Genomic DNA, 17,783 nt, shown 5'->3' on the forward strand with positions numbered 1-17,783 from the left:
CTCTAGGATATCTATGCCTCCTAGAAAGAAGCTCATGTCCAATGATGATCTGAAGTAAATCATCTTATGTACATATCCAAACACAAAATGGTCAAGACTGAGATACTCCAGTTAGATGGTTCCATTAAAAGTGATGGTTCTATTACAGTGATTTAATGAGAACCAACAAATGAATCCAACTTACCGTAGTTGCACATAAAAATTGAATAACTTCTGCACAACTTCACCAAATTACCTCTCAAGATGTGAATGTAATGGCACTGCCTGCTGGCTACCCCCTCACACTGCAGCTCTAGGAGCCCAGACAGCCTCAATAACCCAGCTGTCTTCTCACTTTTGCACCGTACCAATGGTATATAGAGACTGTCACACATTGGACTGTTACAAGACCAGATATTCAGGATAGGCATTAGACCACAAATTTGCCCCTCTGAGACCAGCGCTTTGAAGTCTTAAGAATCTCCTCCAAGATGTGATCAGCACTTTTGACTGCAATTGACTTTGTGGGAGTTGAAGTTGGTAGGGACCTCATAGGAGGTGCTCGTACTGCCATAAGATCACCTGCTATTTTGTTGGGTAATGAAAAGATACTAGCCTGTTACTTTACATTAATCAGTCTCACTCTATTGACTTCAGTGGGACTGAAGGTCATTAGAATAGGAGATATAAAGATATCTCAAGTATGTTTTCATCTTTCATGAACAAAAAAATAACCAGAGAAAAATAGAAAGTGGATGTAGATACTACAAAAATCTTCCAAATTGTTGGGCTCAAGACTAGGCTTCTAAGCTAGTAACATAAAAGTTCAATTCTGCCATTCTGACTTAGCTGATACTATTACTGAAGTTATTAGTAACGTTGACTGAATAAGGACATCAGTAACTGGCCCCAAAATTTGTCTCTTCATAATCAATATTCAAAATATGTCTTGCTCATTTTCCCAAATGCAGTATTTGTATTTCTAGAAAATACAAGCTGGAATTGGGGGTGAAAGTTACTAACCACATGACATTCTTACCTTTCTAAATATCTGTCCCATTAGAAGGCATTAAAAATTAAATAAAGATGAAATTATGCAGGAAAAAACCCTTATCCTTTGTAAATAATCTAGTATACATACTGGATTTAGCCAGCAACACTTGTGTTTTAAAAGCTAGTTAACCAGTATTCCAATATGGTTCATACAACAATGTATTTTCATATGTAATGTAATGTAATTAATTAGCCTTATTAGTCTTGAATGCAGCCAAGTGTAACTATTTTACTTCTTATACAGAAACTACTTTACTAATATTTATTTGCTATTTTCTGTCTTTTAAATTTTTCTCTTCTTTTGCAGGATGAACAACCCTCATGTTACTAAGGGCCCAATCAAAACCCATTGGAATCAATGACAGTCTTTCCGTTGACTTCAATGGACTCTGGATTAGGCCTAATATAAACATTATATAACAATATATGTAAAAGGTGCTAAATAAGAAACAGATGGAAAAATAGGACTGCTCCATCAAAGATTACCTATATCATAACTTGGGTGGATTAAAGTGTTCTGGATATATCTTTACATTCATATTATCATCCACTCCCATGGGGTTTGCTTTGAAAATGAAAACATAGTGTTACTTGCATATTATAATAAAAACACATCAAACAAATACTTGTGAAGATATTAAAAAAAACCCATTTGATATAGTAGATCATATTTACCTATATTCCCCAAAGATCTCATCTTTAATTGATTGAGCTTCAGGATCTGGATGCAAATCCTCTTTTTCTTTCACTGTATATATGAAAGAAAGAATAGATCTGTTCACCATGCTGTTTCATGTATCATTTTTATTTTTGGCAAGTTCTATGGGAAATCTGTCAATCATTATCTGCAGCTGGAGGGCAACAACTGTAGTTAAGTGTTTTGCATTGCACAGAGCAGTATGTTTTCAAGAGGTGTAGAATGCAGTGGCTGCCTAATTCCCAAGGACCCTAGACAGAGTTTTGCCACTAAATCCTTGTACATTGCTTTGAAAATGTAGCTCCTACAATTTCTTTTACTAAAACACATATCTTTCCTGTTCAATTCAGGCTCTATCTGGAACCATAATGTATATTTAATTATGACACTATTTAGTTGGAATATGAATTTACAAATTGGCATGTTGGAAAAAAGATTTAAAGGTGCATCTAGTCAAATATCCTGTCTCTATCAGTGGGTAATTCAGGGTGTTTCCAAGGAAGGTGTAAAATCCATGTAATTTTTTTTACAAACCTAACTGTGCAGTACTATGTGGGAAATTTCTTCCTGATTTCTGCTGATGATCAACATACATACAGAATGGCATATTAGAGTCACTATTACTTTTATCCTAGCTAGTTTAATTGTAGTTGGATTTGAAAAAAAAAATCATCGTGGGCACACAATTATCATAACTAGGTATATAAAATAGGTAACTGCACATGCAAAAAAAAAGGCTAATTAGAGGATTTTAGTCCAATAAACATGTGCAGCTCTAGTAAATATATGGACAAGATCTTTTAAGGAATTTTGGTCCCAAACCCCCACTGAAATCAATGGAAATTATGCAGTTTAAGTAATTTTATAAAAATCTGGCCCTGTGTGTACAAGTTAGGGCCCCAGTCCTGCAAATGGATCCCCGATCATGGTCCCCTGTGTTTGTATAGTGCTCAATGAAATAAAATATATTAGCACAACTACTGTGAAACAACAACATATGGGGCTGGATTGTAACCCTACCTGAGTAAGGGGCAATATGTAGCATTTAACATTATAACCCGTGAGTATAATGAAAATTATCGTAGTGTCTAATACAGTGGTGGGCAACCTGCGGCCCATCAGGGTAACCCACCATTTCTCGCAGCTCCTGATGGCTGGGAACAGCGAACCATGGCCACTGGGAGCTGCACGGAGCAGTGCCTGTGTATGGTTAACATCAGCACAATGGCTCGTGGCATGCAATCAGATTACCCTCATGGGCAACTTGTGGCCTGAGGGCCGCAGGTTGCCCACCACCAGTCTAATACTACCAAACTACCACAGCCTTTAATTTTCACTTCCATATCTCTTATCACATTTCTAATATTCCCATTATTTCATTTGGAATACAAAATATGGAGAAAAATGGAACAGAGATTTCTAATTGTGCAGCTCCAACGACCCATGTAATGCAAAGACTAGATCTAGGCAAAGGACTTTCAAGGAGTCACAATTCATATCAAACTACTGACAACAGGTGAATCTGCCTGGGCATAATCTCAAAATTTTCATGTGAGAGACTCTGGATGAAGAGTGACCATCTATCAATATGATGATCTACTTGGTGCCCCTACTCACTTCAGTGATACAGGATCATGGCCTAAACCTTCCCTGTTAGAAGTTGCTTCCTGAATCACACGTAAAACACCCTCACTAATGAAAACAATGAAACTCATAGGGTCACTCTGGGGCATAGAACCCCTATCTTTCTAAGTAGAAAAAAATTATTCAGATGTTAACCAGTGACAAAATTGCTAGTGGCACCGAGACCACTTAGAGAGAGATTAAGGAGTCTGCTCCACAGCCTTAGCGAAGAGCCATGTGGTTTTTAGCTCATGCAGTAGAGGCTCATGCTCCAGAGGTCACAGGTTCAATCTTGCTCACCAACATCCTGGGTCTGTCAGTGTTACGCTGGCAGTACAGAGCACACCCATCAATCTGCTTCCCAATGGCCCCCTCACAAGTCATCGAGCATTCTGGGAGCAGAACTAGGAGTGGGGCCATATCCCAGCCCCATGGAGATTCTGAGCAGTGCAGCAGCACACAAAGTAACACGGGGAGGATGTTGTAACTCAGACAGGCTCCCATGGCTGTCTCAATTACATCAAGGAGTCCCGGAGCTGCCCAGGATCAGGAAGGTTCAAAGGTGGTCAAAGCCATCATAATGCCTCATCTGGAGTGAGTGTTCTGTGCTGCACCTCTTACAAATGGAGCACCGGATCTCATCAGCTGAGTAAAGATTTGCTAATGTTTCTTTAAATTCACTCAATGTTATATTTTTTAAAATTTTGTATTTCAGTTGGTATAAGTTCAACCATCGGGGACTGAAGGCAAAATATTGAGGCATCTCCACTTAAATAAGAAGTTATTTGTGTGAAGAATGACTGCTATTATCGAAATACCTCAAAAATGACAACAACGCCATTTACCTGAGTATTTTCCTCCTTTATTTCTTTTGACAAAGCACATCGTTAGCAGCACTAAGGTAAGCAAAGCGATGGCACACATCAGTCCAATAAACCAGCCTTGAGTGGAAATTCCCTCATAAATGCCGGCATAAGCTTTGTAAAAGGAGAGAAGTAAAAACATTTAATGAGAGGAAAATAGACTATCCTAACCAAAACACCACCATTTAATATTTTCTGAACTAAACCTGAATCACACCAAACTATCGCTATTTACTGCTTTACTGATTTCAGTCTAACATTTTCAATGTAAAAAAGAAAAAAAATACAGGACATAAATAATAGGTATGAGGAATAACGTTCACATTTAAGTAAATAAAGTGTCTGCAACATAACATATATAAGTAATTCCAAAGGAGTATTGGATTTAGAGGATTAATGCCAAATAGGAAAGTTGGACAGAAAATCGATAGTCTCTCATGCAAGCAGTTTTGGGACAGAAATAGAGTTAAAAGTGTTCAGGATACATGCAAACTGCTCAGCTAGCCACACTGAAGACGTAAAACGTAACAGCACCTACTCTATTAAAATGGCATAGTAGCTAAAACCTGTAAATAATATGTACTGGAAATTATTTACAGGTCATTATTTACTACTGGGAAGACAAAATACAAGGCTAAATTGAAAAATGATGGACTCATTCCTGCTCCTATTGAAGTAAATGGCAAGAAGAGGCTAAGATTTCATTTTCATTGCACCACATAATAGGTAATGTCATTATTTCTTGAAAAATTAAAAATAAAATAATCTTTTTTTATCACAATGGATTTATCACCCTAAACGGTTTCATATCTCACCTCTCTCCCTCGTCTCAATTACATCTTCAAAAATGCTATTGTTATCAACCCAATTCTTAGTCACTAGACGAACTGTATATTCAGTTCCGGGCTCAAGTGCCTCAATGGGGTGAAACTTTTGGGTGGGATTTACTGCTTCTGAAATCTTCCCGATCCCTTTACCTATGAAATGTACATAGTCAAGTCACATTAATTAATTCTATTAATTCAATAGCAGGACTCTGAAATGCACAGTTACAAATTATTTAAATAGCAATAGTAAAACAGCATACATGGATATGTTTAACATTTGCCTTTGGATAGTTTTTAAGGTAGACAAGAAAAAAAAAGTAGAAAAGCATTTTCTGTATTTGCTCTTTGATATTCTGCAGGATAAAATCAGTGTCAAACTAAATAATCCTGAGATTTATGAAGGGTTTGTTTTAAATTTGAAGGATCAAAGTAAATATTGAAGGAATGACATATAGGACTATAGATCTGCTTTAACTAATCAATGCTTAATCAAAAAAAAATATACAACTGAATACGGCCTGGGTTTATTTACACAATCTGTGGCTTGATCCATCTCCCATTGAACTGAAGTAAATGGGACAAGATTGAGGCCCATATGATCCTGAAACAGATTAACTTCTCTCATATGAACAATTACACTGGGATTTATACTCAAATTTTCCTTAGACAATAAATCTCCTTGTACCCCTTTATTTCACATTTGTACTGAAGCTATAACAAAGCTCTCTTTTAGGTATACCTGAAGTTTTCTTTCAAATGGATTTTCATATACAATCTTTACATGTTCTAACTGATATTTATTTATATGAAAAGTATTTGCAGTCAATTTTTTTCCTGTGGGTTTCCAACAAAGTCAGTCTTGCACTCCTTTTGCTTTCAGAACTCTCCGTGACACAAATAGCTATTTTACCTGAATCCAGGACTGCAGGATAAATGGTTTATTATGTATGCTTTTAAAAAAAAAAGCATTTAATGCTAATTGCAAAAGGAAGCAACTGTTATTAACTCCAGTGAAAATAGCAGGATTTGCCCTCATACTGGATACAGTATAGTATAAGTCATACTAATGAATCATAACTGTTCCTCTCTTTCAGGATTTTAAGCAGTAAGTTTTGCTAAAATTACACAAGGAATATAAAACAGCACCCACATTTAGGGCCTGATCCAAAGTCCGTTAAAGCCTACAGAAAGGCTCAGAATCATTGATGTCAATGGGCTTTCAAATCAGACCTCAGTAGAACCGTGCCCAGGTCTACTGTTAGACACCAAAGTTTGGAGGAAAGCATTAAAACATATGCCTTTTTACTTCTGTTCAGTTGCTTAATTTAGCTGGCCAGCATTCTAAAGTCAACTAATGAAAGGGATCTTATGGTTACTCATACATACAGTATAGCTCAAAAACTGCTTGACCAATTTGCGCTTATAACACGGACAGTAAAGCAATGCTGATTACTAATGAAACTGGTAAGCAAGCAAACAAAAAAGCTTTGAGAGATTAGCCCTTCTTGATAGCTGAAGGAAAAGAAAGAGAGATTAAGAGTGGAATAGACATGGTTAAAGGTGCTGTACATAATATGTTTTCCAAGGCAAGTATACATATATTACAATAAGTAGTTAAATTAGTAGACCACTGGGAATCAGACAGAACATGTTCAATTAGAATAATGCTGATGGTGAAGCACAGTGTATTAGCATAACTTAATCCATCTAGTGGTACGTTTTACAAAATGAACTACGGTACATGAGGCTGAGCTATAATTTTTTAATCAAACTGCAAATTAAGCAACAAGACATTACAGGTAAATTTTAATTACATTTTGTAAAATCAGGATGTCAGAACAATGTGTTTCATAAAAAAGCTACCCATAAAGTCACAAGAAATAAAGCTCTTCTATGTGAACTTTAATCCTGTTGGTCAATAAATGCCATAAAGCACTTAAAGATGTCAGCCAGACAAGGCAGTCATATATACCAGTGTGTATGCAGCATAGGTCTGATCTGGTAGCTCTACTCACTGAGATCATAAGCCTGCAAAGCACTTAAACTTGTCCTTAATTTTAAACATGAGAGTGGCCACGTTGAAGTCAATTTCTTTAATGCCATGACTCACTTATTTAAAGTTAAGCATGTGTTTAAGTGCTTTGCGGGATCAGGGATTGGGTGTTTTGCCTTATTGGGATGGCCTGAATGGGAACAAAGTTTTACACCATGAGTTCTGCAGGACCTTTGATATTTGGCACCACAATGTTGCATAAAGGATTTTCTGTATCCTAAAATGTAAGATAGGAGTCCAGTGGAGATTGCATGTGTGTGATTTCTTTCCATGTAAATCTGGTCTGTATTATAAAACTAAATACTGTACAATACCCATAGAAAAGAAATGATGGGTAACCAGGGAAGGATTGGTAGAGGGACTAGAAAAATCCTGAGGGTGGGAAACAAAGATATACTGGTAAGGAACTGTTTGCTCAATATACTAAAAGGTCAATGTGCAGCAGAAATTAGCTTCAGAAAACTGAGAGCAGTTAGGTTAGGTTTTTAATCTACAATACAGGAAATAAGCTTTAGTAATAAAAATATACCACCAGCATTTGTCATCTCCCCACTACTATTTATCAGCCATATCATGGGATTCACATGAACATTAAACACTGAACTGCAATTTTACAATATTCCTATTGGATTTAGAGATTTATGAGAACAATGGAACATACTTTTTTTTACTGAAGCCTATGGAATAATGGGAAAACAAGATAAACCTCCCCTAAAGACGTACTATAGTGCTAGTTCTCCAAAAGATAGCACATCTGTTATGAAACTCACTTATTAAAAAAAGAGATTGGGAATCTTACAGTTGTATAATAATTATAGGTAATATTTTTATTTATAACAGCACCTGTTTAAATACATCTGCCTGAAATAAATGGAAAGTTAAACTACACTTTCATCAGTTTTCCTCTGCTGAATGGCTATTAAAAGTGTATAAATATGCATCATAATTACACTCTACCTTCTGGGCTTTTGTATTCCAGGAGGTAGTTTGTGCTGATTGGGAGAGATCTTTTTTTAACCGGTAATTTACAATTACCGTCATATTCTTAAAATCCATTAGATGAAAATTAGTAGGCTATCCTGCTTAGCTTGACACCCAGGCCATCCACCTTGACTTTTGGGTTGTTGGACTTTTGGACAAAGCACAGAAGAGAGGTTAGCTCATTTTGTCTTACCACCATTTCTGTTTCTGTTTACCTTTTGCTCCTGGCCACAGTTTTATTAGCTGTAACAGGTGGGAAAGGTGTGATTGTATTTAACTATAGAAAGGATTCTCTAAATAATGCTTGTGATGCTTAGAATAGCAGTAGATGATCACCTGTGCCCTGGTTCAGGAAAAGCTCCTCTGTACCACCAGGGCTTGCAGAGTTGCTCCCAGTACATGTGCAGATCAGCAGTGTGGCTTGAGAGGGCAGAAGGCTGCCTGATGAGTTGTATACATGATGGGGTAGTGAGGAAGGCCTGTCAATCAGTTTGGTCATAGTACAAGAAATGATTCTCTCCATCAGGATGTTATTCTGTACAGCTAAGAAAACTGTGTTTTTAGTCTTTCAGACTGTTGGGTGGCAAAAGAGAATTGAATAGGATCACACCTTATGTTATGAAAAGCTACTATCATGATCTTGAGAGATAGCATAAGGGTTAGTATTCTCAGGCTGGGATTTTACATAAAGCCCAAGGGAAGTAGGTGCCCAGTTGTCACTGAATTATAATGAGATTGGAACATGTAATTTCCTTAGGCTCCTTTGAAAATTATAGCAATAGTTACTGTTTCATGTGCATGGATTTTTCATCAACATTTGGATTTTTGTATACAGTAATCATTGTAACATACATAATTCTGTATCTTGTCAATACTGCAAATCACTGGTAGCTCTGGATAGTATAAAAATTGGCAACAAAGATTGTTGAGTCAGATGCCAGGATATCAGAGGGGGATTTAGTTCTATTTTTGTAAGATTTTCTTTCCTTTTAAAATATATATTAGTGTTATGTTACATATCATTTCAGGTTGCTAATTACACGTATAGCAATATTGATCATCAGGTTTTCTTCTGTCAATGTTTTTGGGGCAGTTTAAGAAATGCTACATGAATAAAAAAGGCAGAAATAATGATCATTTTCTAAAAAGAGACAGCCACATTCTTTCATGGAGTTAAGCCTGAGATAAGCCCATAATATTTAATCAACTCTCACTAAAATACAAAAAAAAAGCTAAAAGCTAAACAATATTAAATCTATAAAGTCTATATCTAAATTCACAATTATCACAGCAGAGAAAAAACTGCTGATCCTAAATCACAATTTGCTAATCTCCAATCATTCATTTTAACATCAAACTGAAAATATAATTCAACTTTGAAACTTTACTTTTTTAAAAATTTATTCTGCAATGTAATGCAAATGTTACAGAGCGGCAGTAATTTTCACCATTAGTAAAAATTCTCAGATCAAAATGATCCCTGTTTTACATCTAACCTCCCTCCTGCCCCTCCCCTCAAAAAAACTCTCTAACTCTATGATGACTGATTGAATCATTTCTCTAGGTGACTGAAAAAGAAACTCGAGAACCCATGGCAACCCAAAAGCATTGGGAAAAGGATTTCTGTAGAAAAGGACCTAGGGGTTACAGTGGATGGGAAGCTGGATATGAGTCAACAGTGTGCCCTTGTTGCCAAGAAGGCTAACAGAATTTTGGGCTATATAAGTAGGGGAATTGCCAGCAGATTGAGGAACGTGATCATTCCCCTCTATTCGACATTGGTGAGGCCTCATCTGGAGTACTGTGTCCAGATCTGAGCCCCGCACAACAAGAAGGATGTGGAAAAATTGGAAAGAGTCTAGCAGAGGGCAACAAAGATGATTAAGGGGCTGGAGCACATGACTTATGAGGAGAGGCTGAGGGAACTGGGATTGTTTAGTCTGCAAAAGAGAAGAATGAGGGGGGATTTGATAGCCACTTTCAGCTACCTGAAAGTGTTTCGAAAGAGGATAGACCTAGACTGTTCTTAGTGATGGCAGATTACAGAACAAGGAGTAATGGTCTCAAGTTGCAGTGGGGGAGGTTTAGGTTGGATATTAGGGAAAAAAATTCACTAGGAGAAGCACTGGAATGGGTTATCAAGGGAGGTGGTAGAATCTCCTTCCTAAGAGGTTTTTAAGATCAGGCTTGACAAATGGCTGGGATGATTTAGTTGAGGTGGGTCCTGCTTTGAGCAGGGCGTTGGACTAGATGACCTCCTGAGGTCCTTTCCAACCATGATATTCTATGATTAATTTCAAGTGCAACTATGAGTCATCTTTTTCTAGTCATGAAAGGCCTTAATCTGAGCTTTTGTGCAAGTGGAGTGTTCCCTGTGGTTCCCCATGACATTTCCATGCAATTCAGTAGGCTCAAGTTCTGCACAGTGTTTTATCAACCACCTGTACAACCACTTGTTGTATCTCAGCTGGGTTTTGCCACTAAATATTCATTTCAGTTAGAATGCTGATTTAAGAAATCTTCCCCTCTATTGACTGTATATTACATACTGGATTTAGTTCTTAGTGCCATTGCTGTTAGGGTAGTGACATGCAGGGTATGAATGGGCGGTTACATTTGGGGCCTGCTCCTTATAGACCATTGGTTAATAGTACTGGATTTGACCCTAGACACACACATTGCAGAGGAGAACCACATTTTAAAGCAACTATCAAGAAATGGCTCCTTCTGACTCAAGAAGGCTCTGGGCTGATGGGGAATTCTCTCCACACCAGGACATGCAATGACTACAGAAAGCTCTAGCCCACTGAAGGATAACACAGAAGATTTTCCTTCCCCAGCCCAGCCTATTCTTTTCCCACTTCCCTGTGTGCTGTGATGCAGAAGTTCACCATGGAATGAAGAAACATTGGGGACCTGCCATTCCTTACAGGACAACCTGCACAACCTACTCCCCTGAGATTAAAATGCATAAATTCAATGGTTTTCAGATATAATGGAAAACAAATGAGTACTTACTTTAATACAGCTATTATAAAGTCAGGTCAAATATGCCAGGAGCCAAACATGACTGAATACGTATCCACAACCCACCCAGATATCTGTATTTCTCTGGGACAGTGTATTTTACAAAGCCCACAATGTAGCCTGTGACAGCTGGGTATGGTAGAGTAATGGGAGCTATAGAAGCCCTAAAATAGATAAGAGAGGTGCATCTTTTTTCTTTGAAAATGGAGCACATTGAATATGGGAATCACAGAGACAAAATAAAACCGGAGACTGTGATGTTATTTTATGGAGTCTCATTCCACAGTAGAACCACACTTTCAATCTGCCACTTTAAATCTGGGCAACTTTAACTGATATGCCTTGACTTTTGAAAACACTCCATTTTTGAGAGACTGCGTAACTTGTTTAATTGAGATAGTTACACATTTTATCACCCTCTTTGTATTTTGCATGCCCTCCATACCTAACCTCAAAAAAATGAGAACGTAACAGAAACATGTTTCTCAGCCAAAGGGCATAGATTTTGCATACTTTAAATGAGTCTGGACCAATTTAGCCATCAGATAATTGCATAAAATTCCTCTGGGATTTCAGTGTAAGCTGCAGAGCTGTAGCTAAGGATGGACATTGGTACTGTTAGGTGGCTCTCATTTAAATTACTTGGAAAATTTGTGGAATAGGGCACAAAAGTAACAGCAGAATAGGACCCTTAGAATTTACAGAGATTATGCTGTTCTATTTGATGTGCAATCTGCTGCTCTGACTTTTAGTAGAATCCCTTGCTGCTATTGCCAACAAAATCTTTTGAAAGAAAAGAAGGAAAACATGGGGAAAATTAAATGTCAAAATTTCTATTTATCATGTTTCTTAGCCATATGTTACTGACAGCGTTACCAACAAAGATCCTTTTAAAACCTAGCATGTTACACAAGGTTGTGCAAATTAACAACAACATCCTAAATGACCAAATGGAGAACTCCTGATCTCAGCAAAAGAATACAAGAATAAATGCCTAATGAAGTAGCACTGTATTTTTCTGGGCTCAAATTAAAATAAAATTATATATATATATATATATATATACACACACACACACACACACACACACACACACACACACTTTGTTGTCAAAAACAAAAGTCTAACCCATTTTAATCTGATTTCTAAAGTTATCTTTTTCAATTTAGCCATTAATCTCATCTAGCAACAAAAACGTCACACTTCCCTTAACAGCATAATAAACGGGGCACAAAAAGGATGCTGGAAATAGAGGCCCTTTATTAATATAGTGCCAGATTCTGCATTGCCCTAAAATAGCTGCACAGTACAGTGGTTTTGGAGGACATATGCATGTATGGTGGGCTTGACTTAGGTCAGTGAAAAGGCATCAATTCAGCCTTCTGATTAGTATAGTATATAACCACAGCCAGTTACCTGAGGGAAAGAATGTGGCAGAATAACCCAGGCTAGGGTGAGTCTGCTCACTTAAATGAAATAGGTACTGGTCTGTGATAGAAAACCTTACCTATCAGGTATTGGGTCTGGGAGGGCAGCATTATCATTCAAGCAGTTTTGATGATGGGAGTCCACATGAACTACAAAGGGAGAATAATAGAATATTTTGCACCTTGGTATCTGCCGATATCCTAAGAACTTTCCTGAATGATTTCATGAGCAAGGGAATATGTTTATGTGTGGAATTAATTAGATATGGAATCCTGGACCCAAATTTGGATGCGGCACTCTGGTCTGGGTAGGTTGATTCATGGAAATAATTTCTCACAGATTGCAAGTATGACTGGAGATTTTCTGAAGTCCAAGGACAAGTGTGTGTGTGTGTGAGAGAGAGAGTGTGTGAGTGTGAGAGAGATGTAATTAAGTGAGCTGCTGATTTCATCATTGGGAAGGCAATCTTTGACATTCTGTATGGGATGCAAAAGTGGAAAATGTGTCTTTAGATCCATGCATAGATTAGGAAGGATTCTGAGAGGTATCACATGCGCAACCAGGTCTTTATGCATAAACATTCATTAAGGACATTAAGGATTAAATTTATGTGGAAGAAGACAAAAGGAGACGGGGTGTCTCTGTTTCACAGATGGGGTCTTAACCACTACTGTGGACTGGATCATTTTTTGCCAGGAACTGTGCTTTGGCTTCAGCACCTGAAAAGACTATGCAGGGTGCAAGTCAGCTAAGATATTAAGTTACATGGTTACAATATGTCATCAGTGTTAAAAATCATGACGCCAGGCCATTTCTGTTTATCACATTCTCTTCGTCCTTTGCTGTGGTATGTCAAAAACAATCATTGTTGATTAATATCTAGGAACTTGTTTATTGGTACAGTAGAACTTTCAGAGTTGCCGAGCACAGTGGATTTTATTTCAGTTGGATGAGACAGTCTGGCTTGTTTCTTTTAATTTTCTTGCATGGGGCATGGGTCACTTGCTGGAGGATTCTCTGCAGCTTGAGGTCTTCAAACCACAATTTGAGGACTTCAATAACTCAGACATAGGTTAGGGGTTTGTTATAGAAGTGGATGGGTGAGATTCTGTGGCTTGCATTGTGCAGGAGGTCAGACTAGATGATCATAATGGTCCCTTCTGACCTCAAAGTCTGTGAGTCTATGAGGACGACAGCAAGCAGACTACAAAAGTATTTCACTGGGTTAGTTCATGGGGAAATAATGCTATTTATGGAGCAAGTGCACTACTGTTAGCCTTATGTTAATCTTCATTTACGGGATTTCCAAATTCTGCCCTCAAATGACAACACATGGCTTCCATTAATATTTCTCAGAATCCAAAATGTCCATTTAAGGGCAGAATACGGCCATATAATATTATTGAAAACAGATTTTTGTTGTTCTCCAACTTCCTGTTAGTGGTTACTAAATGCAAGCTGCTAGTTTTGGTAAAAATCAGCTAAGATGATTGGCTGGTTGAAACTGCTGTTTAGTGACATGGAATGGCTAAACTTTTTTTTTGTTTTTAGAGTACCTGGGTTCCTACATTTAGAAGTTCATTGATTGTGCTAAGGCAAAGCAAATTTAAAAGCAAACAATTTCCTCTAATTAGAGAGGAAAATGTCAAAGCTGGAATATTTTCAATGGATTTTCCATTATCATTAAAACTCATCATTAAATTATACCCCCATTAACTTACTGCCTTCTGTTATTGTTAGTCCTTCTTCTGTGATTGGTTTCCCACAGCCTTTTATAGTACAGGCCCTCACATAGAATTTATACTTGGTGCTGGAGCTCAGATTTGAAAACCTCCAGCTGAAAGTCGAAGGGTTTGTAATATTGACATCATTCAGTGCTCCAATCTCATCTGTCTCATTTACTGAAAGAGAAACAATAGAGTTCAGTCAGGCATGGCAGCTAAATGTTACCAAAATGCGAATGTGTCAAGAAATCTGATGGAAAAGATGCAGTTTACAGTAAGTAGGAAGGAGGGCACTTTAAATAAATGTGTATCTTACTACCCTGATACATTAGTGAGTCTTCAAATGGGATTTACCATGTCTAAATCAATCAGCTAAATGATTGGGTATTATGATAGTTGAAAAGGCTCTATGATTCTAGAGGTTTAGTTACTGAAAAAAGAGAAAGGCCTGACTTTTAGAGCTATGCAAAATGTTTGTCTAGAACCCTAAATGCATATTACCTAAGTCCTTAAACTTTGGTAGGCCTGCAGCCATGATGCAAGTTTATGGGGTGCTTGCAGGAAGTATTGTAGCTGGCTGCTATATAAGGAATGGCCTTTTGAACACCCATAGTTGGCCCTCTCCAAAAATGGAGAGCATCCAACCCCTATAAAAGTACTACAAAAGTAAGAGTGCAGTTGCCTTAGTAAGGATCGGTGCTGAGCAAAAAGCTCACAACAAACACATTCTTTGGCGACGTGTGTTGTATGCTCACTCCATCCTCAGCAGAATACACTGAATTAATATCCAAACTTACCCCCAGTGTTTGGCTGTACTGGTAACTCATAATCAATAATTCAACATAAACTTTCCTCCCTGAGCTTGGCTGCTTCAGGACCATATCTGTTCTATCTCCTTAGCTTCTTCTGACCCCAAAGAAACATTTCTATTTCTTTGATATCCTGGTTACACATCACTGGACCCACTTGATCACATGACTCAGCAGTAATTACTCTGACTCTAAATGAAGGGTTTTTACAAACAGGAGGAGAGCATTTGCTGAAGTGAAATCATTAAAAAATCTGAATAAATATTCACCAAAAAAAGAGTTTGCATTATTTGCCCAGCTGTACCAGTTATGTGTGTTTAAAGATTCTAAGCCTATGCACATGACTCATGCATTATCACCACAAATTATTTCTTCTTTAAAAAGTCAGGTGCATTTCTAAAAACATCTATACATTTTCTCTGCACTATTTAACTATTGGGTTAACTGTCTGTGAATTTGAAAACATTTATTACATGATTTGATTAGTCTGAGAATCTGAATGTATCATGATTGCACTTTGAGCTTATCTAGATGGGAAAAAAATATGCTGAAATCCTTTTTCCCTGGAAAATGGAATTGGCCTGACCCAGTAGGCTAAACTAACATCTGTAATTCTGGAACATTTTTTCTGTGCTGAACAAAATGTTACTTAAATTTTAAAAGGATTAGTTTTAAGTTACGGTCTATTTTAAATAACTTTATATTAAAATAATGTTTGATTTAAATATGATCTATTTGCTAAAAGTCTACATCAATGTAGAACATGTACTTACTTATCTGATATTGCAAAGTGTAGCCAGTAAGGAAGCCATTTGGTTTTCTGGGAAGACCCCATGACAAAGTGACAGAATCCTTATCAAAGTTTAGTATTCTTAGAAAATGTGGCTGTTCAGGGACTGGAAAACATAGGAATTAGCTTAGTTTCACTGAATGTAGGTCATATTTTAGCAGCTCAGTCTCCATACATTCCTGTTAGTATGGCGTATAACTTCATCCAATATATACAATTCTCCATTCTCAGTCAACATATGTTAGATGCTTAGGATCTGATAAGCAAGATGCTTGCTAAACACCTTTTGAGAGTCCTCAGCCTTGTTAACTCCCATTTACTGCATAGACTTGGACCCCTTCTGTTGGATAATTGTATTACATGCTTTTTTTATGCCAGCATAATAATTTAGAGTCACACAGAGTTCTTAGTGGAATTAATTGGTCTGGTTTCAAGGAAGATGTTTGTTTAATTTCTTCCATCCCCATATTTTAATTTTTCTTACCTCCTTCTGGAGTTTGGAATATGGTTGGAGAGCTTTCAGGACCAGCTCCTTTTGCATTGAAAGCCAAAACGGTTAAGTGAAATTCACTAAATGGCTCTAGACCAGGAATCATGCCATAGTTTCTGTCTCCTGTAAATATTAGGAAGTGTTTGTCTGGGCGATGTTGTTTTCCATCCAGCAAACTCCTTGTTTTCCACCAAATGACCTGTATTGAGAAGGGTAATTCTGTAACAGATCAAGTTCCATGGGGAGTTCCATTCCCCCCAACAGCAATTACTTTAAACTTAAACAGGATTCACCTAACACAGCATGAAAAGACATTGGATTGTTTAAAGAATAAATGATGATAACCTTATATCCTTTTAAGTGTCCATGAACGCGGTCTCTTGGAATGCCAGACCAGATCGCTTTAACTAGTGTACTATTCATCACTTCCACCATTACACTTGAAGGAGCAGCATCTGGAACTATAAATACGTAGGTGTAACATACTAAGAATACTCTCTAGGATTTATTTTCAAAGAGTAGCTCTACACTTATGGTGGCATATAAAGTACAGACACTGCATGCCCAGCTAGCATGAGTACAAATAGCAGCACAGATGATGAGTATGGTAGAGAGCCCGACATGCCTGAAATCTGGGTCTCTACATGCCAAAGCAGTGCCTCTGATTTCTACATTGCTATTTTTAGCAGTGTTGTGTCCCATGGCCTCCCTGTTGTCAGAGCCTTTCCCCACAACAGAGAAAGTCTCCAGCTGCAGGAAGTGCTGAAATCTTTCCCTGCCACAGTGAAAGTCTCTGGCAGAGGAAAAAGTCTTTGGCAGCTCCCCAGAGTCTTTCCTCACTGCCTCCCCCATGTTGGTGTCTTTCATAGTCACGTCTAGCTACACATTGCAGGCAGTGTGGATGTAGCCTTCCTTTCACTGTGCTGTGTAGGTATAAATATCCTACACGCCACAGCAAAGGTAGACAAGTGTAGGCAAGATCATAGTGTCCCCCAACTACCCAGCCTGCCTCAAGTTATAGACTCATGCTTTTAAGTCTGGAGATTTCCCCAGTTCAGTTCCAAATGGGGGCCATCACCTCTGTATCAGTGAGGATAAAAAAAAAAATTGTGATTAAGATTGTTTTTTTGAATGAGGTGTTAGAGTTCTTTCTTTAAGCAATTTTCTTTTACAATTAAATCAACTGGTTGAAGGGTAGGGTTTTAATCACCACAGAACCTCAAGAAATCTACTCCAGCACCTGAAATAACTAGACCTAGAGTCAATGCCACATCAGTGGATACAGGATCAGGTCCATAGAAAGCACATTGCAAGTGAAACTGAACACACACAGAGAAATCTCCCTTTCATTTACTGTCACTATCTACCAGATGATATGTTATCCAGTGTTAATATTGTGACCATGAAAAACCACATGTCCCTACCCCCACACTCACTAC

At 37.7% G+C, this 17,783-nt stretch overlaps 1 protein-coding gene across 18 annotated transcripts in view; it reads right to left on the reverse strand.

Annotated features, from left to right (window-relative positions):
• CHL1 (cell adhesion molecule L1 like) overlaps nucleotides 1-17,783 on the reverse strand; it is a 192,325-nt gene that overhangs the window by 8,814 nt on the left and 165,728 nt on the right. For 14 of the 18 annotated variants that reach the window (XM_030570018.1, XM_030570016.1, XM_030570031.1 and 11 more), the window contains 7 exons: nucleotides 16,690-16,805; nucleotides 16,339-16,543; nucleotides 15,838-15,960; nucleotides 14,253-14,432; nucleotides 5,031-5,192; nucleotides 4,198-4,329; nucleotides 1,708-1,780 (listed from right to left, as the gene is read on the reverse strand). In XM_030570018.1, coding sequence (XP_030425878.1) covers nucleotides 1,708-1,780; nucleotides 4,198-4,329; nucleotides 5,031-5,192; nucleotides 14,253-14,432; nucleotides 15,838-15,960; nucleotides 16,339-16,543; nucleotides 16,690-16,805 — 991 coding nt within the window. Of the gene's footprint in view, nucleotides 1-1,018; nucleotides 1,598-1,707; nucleotides 1,781-4,197; nucleotides 4,330-5,030; nucleotides 5,193-14,252; nucleotides 14,433-15,837; nucleotides 15,961-16,338; nucleotides 16,544-16,689; nucleotides 16,806-17,783 lie in introns of all 18 variants that reach the window. The other 4 variants (XM_030570028.1, XM_030570029.1, XR_004001318.1 and 1 more) reach the window with 3 other exon arrangements.

The sequence above is a fragment of the Gopherus evgoodei genome, chromosome 7 (genome assembly GCF_007399415.2).
Source record: "Gopherus evgoodei ecotype Sinaloan lineage chromosome 7, rGopEvg1_v1.p, whole genome shotgun sequence".
Lineage (NCBI taxonomy): Eukaryota > Metazoa > Chordata > Testudines > Testudinidae > Gopherus > Gopherus evgoodei.